General features: G+C 39.1%; 1 protein-coding gene across 1 annotated transcript in view; it reads left to right on the plus strand.

Annotated features, from left to right (window-relative positions):
* Positions 1-6,232, plus strand: part of LOC102208251 (RING finger protein 17-like) — a gene marked incomplete at its 3' end in the record, with an annotated part of 7,555 nt that extends 1,323 nt beyond the window's left edge. Inside the window, exons 2-6 of the mRNA XM_005755549.1 lie at positions 1,543-1,826; positions 1,950-2,039; positions 2,192-2,353; positions 5,726-5,897; positions 6,091-6,232. Coding sequence (XP_005755606.1) covers positions 1,543-1,826; positions 1,950-2,039; positions 2,192-2,353; positions 5,726-5,897; positions 6,091-6,232 — 850 coding nt within the window. The remainder of the gene's footprint in view (positions 1-1,542; positions 1,827-1,949; positions 2,040-2,191; positions 2,354-5,725; positions 5,898-6,090) is intronic.
* Positions 6,233-6,431: the final 199 nt, after the last annotated feature.

Here is a 6,431-nt window from a genome sequence, read left to right on the forward strand (position 1 = left end):
TGATAAACTGAGCAGATATTTGAGGTTTACACAGCTACATTCTCGCCTGAAAATATGTTAAACGTTTATTTTGTGACCCAGAAAGAATAATAAGAGTAATATTAAAACTAAGTAGCTGCCACCATTGTTGTAAATTGAGCTGGGCTGCTCTATGAATTCTGGGACAGAGCCACTTCTTCTTCTTCTTCGGGGTTTAACAGCAGCTGTCATCCTTGTACATGCAGTGCTGCCATCTTCTGTTTCAGTGCGTTATTACACTCTTAAATCCCGCTACTTATTCCTGCGTCTTTTGGGATCTTACAAAGCTTAAAACGACGCGTCGACTATTAAATCAGTCGTCGACGATTTTGATAGTCGACGTAATCGTGACTAGTCGACTAATCGTGGCAGCCCTAGTGGCATTTATAATAGACCTGTTGCCGCTGATTTTCTGTCCAGTTTTTGGTTAATTTGGCATACCCCAGCTTTTTCTCAGTTTCCTTCACTTAAAAAACGGTTCTTGACACCCACACTTCAACTGAGACCATTTTTGATGAGTCCTTGGTGAACAGTAGATGGGTGAACTGGAAGCCTAGATGCCTCTCTCCAGTCCTTTTTCAAATAATTGCTGGATTTTTTCCCCCCCCCTATTTTATAAGGACGTGACTTTCAGATACTGTTCATCTGCTGTACACTTTTTTTCCTAAGGTCTCACGCATGTCTTGGTCCCTCCAGTGATGCATAGAACATACTATACTACAACCTGGTATATACCAGGTTGTAGTATAGTATTTTTACAATAATAGCATTTTAGGACTTGCCTTGTTATCTTTGGCATTTCTTTTCATAGATTCAGTTAAAGAAATAAAGAAATACAATTGTTCAACGGGTAACAAAGTCCCTAAAGATACAACTTCAAATCGGTTCTTTGCTAACTGCTATCTGTTATGTATGGACACAACACTGGTTCATCTCTCTTTAGTTAGGTGCTTTTTTTTTCCTTTCTTTTTTTCTTTTTATCTTTTAAATGGTTGGTTCATAGGTTTAATGTTAAGTTGCTCAAGCAAAAAATTTACCCTGAAAATGGGCAAGTAGAAGGACTGGGCTGAAACTAAGCAGAGTGGACAATGTTCAAAGAAAACCTGTGAAAAACCTTCACAAAGCCTGGAGAACTACTGCTGAATACTTAAAACCCTACATGAAAATCTGGCTGTTTGAAAGCAAAGCATTACTGTAGTAATGCTCTGAGTTTTATTTGCGGCACAATGTATTAGTAAAGGGGTGGTAATGTGCTACTATAGGATTGTGTTGAAATACGTGGTTGTTCTGTTGTCAAAGCCCTTTGAGGTAACTGTTGTTGTGATTTGGGTGCAATATAAATAGAATTTATATGGCATTAAAACATATACACATTGTGGTTACACATATGTAAGTACACATATATACTGAAATATGGGCAAAAGAAGATTCAATAGAGATTCATTAATTTTCAGTGCACTGCTGGTGCCATCTGTATTGCCTTTTAATTTTTGAAGGCATGTTAACTTGTGACATTTGTTGTAGCCTGGCTCAGTCCCCACCCAAAAGCTACCAGCCAGGCAGGTTTGGTAGAAAGTCTCACTTGAAACGTCCAGATGGCAGAAACAGCAGGTGTATTCCACGCAGTGACAAAATCCACACCCCACCAAAGCAGCGCCAGCAGAGTCCAAGAGCTAACAGTCCATCATCACGAGGCTCCTCTCCAAGCCCAAGATCTCGTTGCAGGTTCAACCTTTCTCGCCACAGCTCAGCTTCAGACCTTGGAAGCCCAGATGTGATTATTGAGGACTTTTTAGATGAGGGACAAGGTGTGTTGCTTTGTTGTTAGTACATTCTTTACATTGATTTTCTTAAATGATGTTTGAGCCAAATAGAATCTTAAAATAGAGGCAAAAGAGAAGCTTTAATCTATTTTGAAATGTTTCCTGTAGCCCTCCCGCCAACTGGGCCTGAACTGGCCAGTGACAAACTAAGAATTAACAGGAGAAGAAAACATCAGTTCTCTGCTACTAAGAGAAGTGGTAAGGAATTGTTATATAGTGTTATATCGTTATAAAGATAAAGTCAATATAAGTAAATCAATAAGCATAATGTTAACCAGCAAAAACCACATCATTTAAAATTAACTGGTACATGCTCTAAATAAGACAAACCATTTGTTGTCTGTTTTTAGCAGTCACACAGTGGGTGGTGGTAACCCACATTGTGAATCCAAGTCAGTTCTATGTCCAGTCTGTGGCTGAGAGGAGAGAAAGTGAGATCCTTTCAGACAAAATCAACCAACTCTGCAGTGGAGATGGTTGCAGCTTCACTGTAAAGGACACAGTGGAAACAGGTTTGTGTATGTGTGTGTGCATTTTGTTTGTGTGAAAATTTTACATTTCAGTTTAAACATATTCCGCATTTGAGCTGTGCTATATTATAGTGTTTGTAATATTCTATTCAATTCAATTTTATTTATATAGCGCCAAATCACAACACAAGTCTCCTCAAGGCGCTTCATAGATACAGAGAAAAACCCAACAATCATATGACCCCCTATGAGCAAGCACTTTGGCGACAGTGGGAAGGAAAAACTCCCTTTTAACAGGAAGAAACCTCCGGCAGAACCAGGCTCAGGGAGGGGCGGCCATCTGCTGCGACCGGTTGGGGTGAGAGAGACAGAGGTTAATAACAGATATGATTCAATGCAGAGAGGTCTGTTAATACATAGTGAGTGAGAAAGGTGACTGGAAAGGAAAAACTCAATGCATCATGGGAATCCCCCGGCAGCCTATGTCTATTGCAGCATAACTAAGGGAGGATTCAGGGTCACCTGGTCCAGCCCTAACTATATGCTCTAGCAAAAAGGAAAGTTTTAAGCCTAATCTTAAAAGTAGAGATAGTGTCTGTCTCCCGAATCCAAACTGGAAGCTGGTTCCACAGAAGAGGGGCCTGAAAACTGAAGGCTCTCCCTCCCATTTTACTTTTAAATACTCTAGGAACAACAAGTAGGCCTGCAGAGCGAGAGCGAAGTGCTCTAATAGGGTGATATGGTACTACAAGGTCATTAAGATAAGATGGGGCCTGATTATTTAAGACCTTGTATGTGAGGAGCAGGATTTTGAATTCAATTCTGGATTTAACAGGAAGCCAATGAAGGGAAGCCAAAACAGGAGAAATATGCTCTCTCTTTCTAGTCCCTGTCAGGACTCTTGCTGCAGCATTTTGGATTAGCTGAAGGCTTTTCAGTGAGTTTTTTGGGCATCCTGATAATAATGAATTACAGTCGTCCAGCCTGGAAGTAATAAATGCATGAACTAGTTTTTCAGCGTCACTCTGAGACAGGATATTTCTAACTCTAGAGATGTTGCGCAAATGGAAGAAAGCAGTCTTACATATTTGTTTAATATGTGCATTGAAGGACATGTCCTGGTCAAAAATAACTCCAAGGTTCCTCACAGCGTTACTGGAGGCCAAGGTAATGCCATCCAGAGTAAGATTCTGGTTAGATACCATATATCTAGGCTTTTCAGGGCCGAGTACAATAACCTCAGTTTTATCTGAATTAAGAAGCAGAAAGTTAGCGGCCTTCCAGGTCTTTATGTCTTTAAGACATTCCTGCAGTTTAACTAATTGGTGTGTGTTATCTGGCTTCATGGACAGATAGAGCTGGGTGTCATCTGCATAGCAGTGTAAATGCATGCTATGTCTTCTAATGATACTGCCTAAGGGAAGCATGTATAATGTAAACAGAATTGGTCCTAGCACTGAACCCTGTGGAACTCCATAATTAACCTCAGTGTGTGAAGAGGACTCTCCATTTACATGAACAAATTGGAGTCTATTAGATAGATATGATACAAACCACTGCAGTGCAGTACCTGTAATACCTACAGCATGTTCTAATCGCTCTAATAGGATATTATGGTCGACAGTATCGAAGTATAAATTTTTTACACGATATAAGAATGCCATATTGTTTTTCTATCACAATGCCATTTTACGTGCCTTAGTGCAAACAACAACAATATAAGCTCAGACAGTAGTGTGGAGCTTATATAGGAGAGAGCAGCGTGTCAGGATTTATGAAGTGAATGGTTCATGAGAATACTTTTTAATCAAAGCTAGATAATGTAAATTGTTCCGTAAACTGTTAATGAGTTAAGGTAACAAAGTGGCATTGAATTTAATTGTGCTCCCTTGGAAAATGTTTGTACTGTAAGAATAAAAATGACTTGACAGTTAATGCAAAGGGGATATTCAATAATTTAGGAATTTTGTAATTTGTGAACTAATTACTATTGGTTTGATATTGGGTGGAGAAAAATACATTGCAAATCATTTTATTATACTTCGGTGGTAAAAGACTAATGTCGTCACCCTGCCAAGAGAGTGAACAGCTGGGAGAAAATTTGAGAACGAGGCAACATTGGATTTTCAAATTGGTACCATTAGTGCATCTATTAAAAATCTTGGATGAGTTCAAATCTCAGTTAGTTCGACCTCAAGGTCGGAGGTCATCTGCATGTGATAACTCACAGAAGTCACCTAGGATTTTCAAATTTATGCCATCAATGCACCTACTAGTAGGCAGAGGGGTTGCACTGGCAGTTTTCAATATATATATATATTTTTTTATCTTGCTTCCTTGTTCCCTTTTTGATTATGCTTGAGTTTTCCATATACTGAGAATTAGGGCTGGGCCATATCATACCGTTCACGGTAATACCGGTGTAATGTTGGGCAACGATAGGAAAATGAAATATCGCGATAGAATATGAGTAAAACGCACATGCGCATTGCCTTTGTTTACATACACACATGGCGGCGATGCAGAATGAGAAGAGCGAAAACGGATCGTTAAATGAAACGGATGAACCAGAATTGGTTTGTAAAAATGCTGCAACTTCAGTGGTGTGGAACTGGTTTAGCTTTCGTCCCTCAGATACACAACAAAGCACTATTTTTGGTAGAGCATGCTAGCGGGCCGTCGTTATTACAGTGTTTTTTGGAAAATACGGCACACTTAAAATCAATCCTTTGATTTTTCTGAAAATCGACAGTGTCCTTTATAATCTCGTGTGCCTTATGTATGAATTTTGGTTGTGTTTACCGACCTGGAAACAATTTTATGTACTACACGGCACTTGAAAATCTGTCAAATGTTTCAGTACGACTTTGCTAAGCTACGAAGCCGGACCGCTTGATGGATTGTCAGAGCATTACGGCTACCGTAGGCAGGAGCCTCGCGGAGTGATACGTACTTCGCTTCAACATAATATTACCGTATTGTGTGTGTGTGTGTATAACCCCTTTTTAAGTTTTGTGGATATTATACATGGTTATGCTGAGGATATGTCGGCCAATTTCCACTGGAAATGCCTTTTGGTTAAACTGTCGGCAAGGAATTTGCATTTGTTAATTTTTTTATATAACTTTAGTGCACTTAAAAAAGCTGCTTGTTTAAGTGAAAATACATTGATGTTTGGTTTTTTTTGGTTTTTTTTGGACTAATAAAGTTGTGGAGTTGTAAAGTATTTTGTCTAGTGTCAATTATATCATCAGTTATATCGTTATCGCAAATTTTCAAATGTATATCGTGATAAATATTTTTGGTCATATCGCCGTGCTCTACTGAGAATGCATCAAGCCATACTTTTAATTCAGAATGGCCATAGACATCGTCATGTTTGTTTGTTTTCTTTGATTTACGGTTTCTCTGCAGAATCCTTGATCTGTGTAAAGTGGAACGAGGGCCACTGGTGTCGGGCTAGAGTGGTCGAAGTCTTGCAGAAAGGCTCTTTAGAGCCTGTGAAAACCTGTGCAGTCACCCAGCTGGCTAGTATCCGAGTTTTCTTCCTTGATCATGGACTCACAAAAAGCATCACCATAAATAGGTACACACACACGCACTGCAGTAAACGTAGAACCCAAATTCCCCCAAGAAATTGGGACATTGTAGAAGATTATTTTGACTCTGTGTGGTGTTCATTTCTTTTTCATCAGAGAAGTGGCACATAAGTATACTATGTTTGAAGTTTTCTGTTCTTAGCTTTAGTTAATTCTGTATTGTTTGGATGAATTTACCAGCGAAGACGGGGCTACTGAGGCTTCACTGAGTGCTGTGAACAACCAGCTGAGAAAAGTGGGTAGAGCCGTAAAAAATGACTTGGCTCGCTTTGCCCCAATGGTCATCAGATGTTCACTCAAGGACCTGGTGCCTTATGATGTGGTAAGACTGCGGAAATTTATAGACTGATATAGAATTTGTATTTTGAAGAATACTTTCTTGGAAGGTCGATATAGTAAAAGCTCCTTTTTCTTAAGTTTCACGTGCCAGTATTTCAGAAAGTACAAGAAAGAACCTAAATATGCTTTTTATGAGATATTTCTAATGATGGAAAACAGTGAGTTTTTATTATCATTATTAT

The sequence above is a fragment of the Pundamilia nyererei genome, unplaced genomic scaffold (assembly GCF_000239375.1).
Source record: "Pundamilia nyererei isolate P.nyererei 1_Seehausen unplaced genomic scaffold, PunNye1.0 scaffold01859, whole genome shotgun sequence".
Classification (NCBI taxonomy): Eukaryota; Metazoa; Chordata; class Actinopteri; order Cichliformes; family Cichlidae; genus Pundamilia; species Pundamilia nyererei.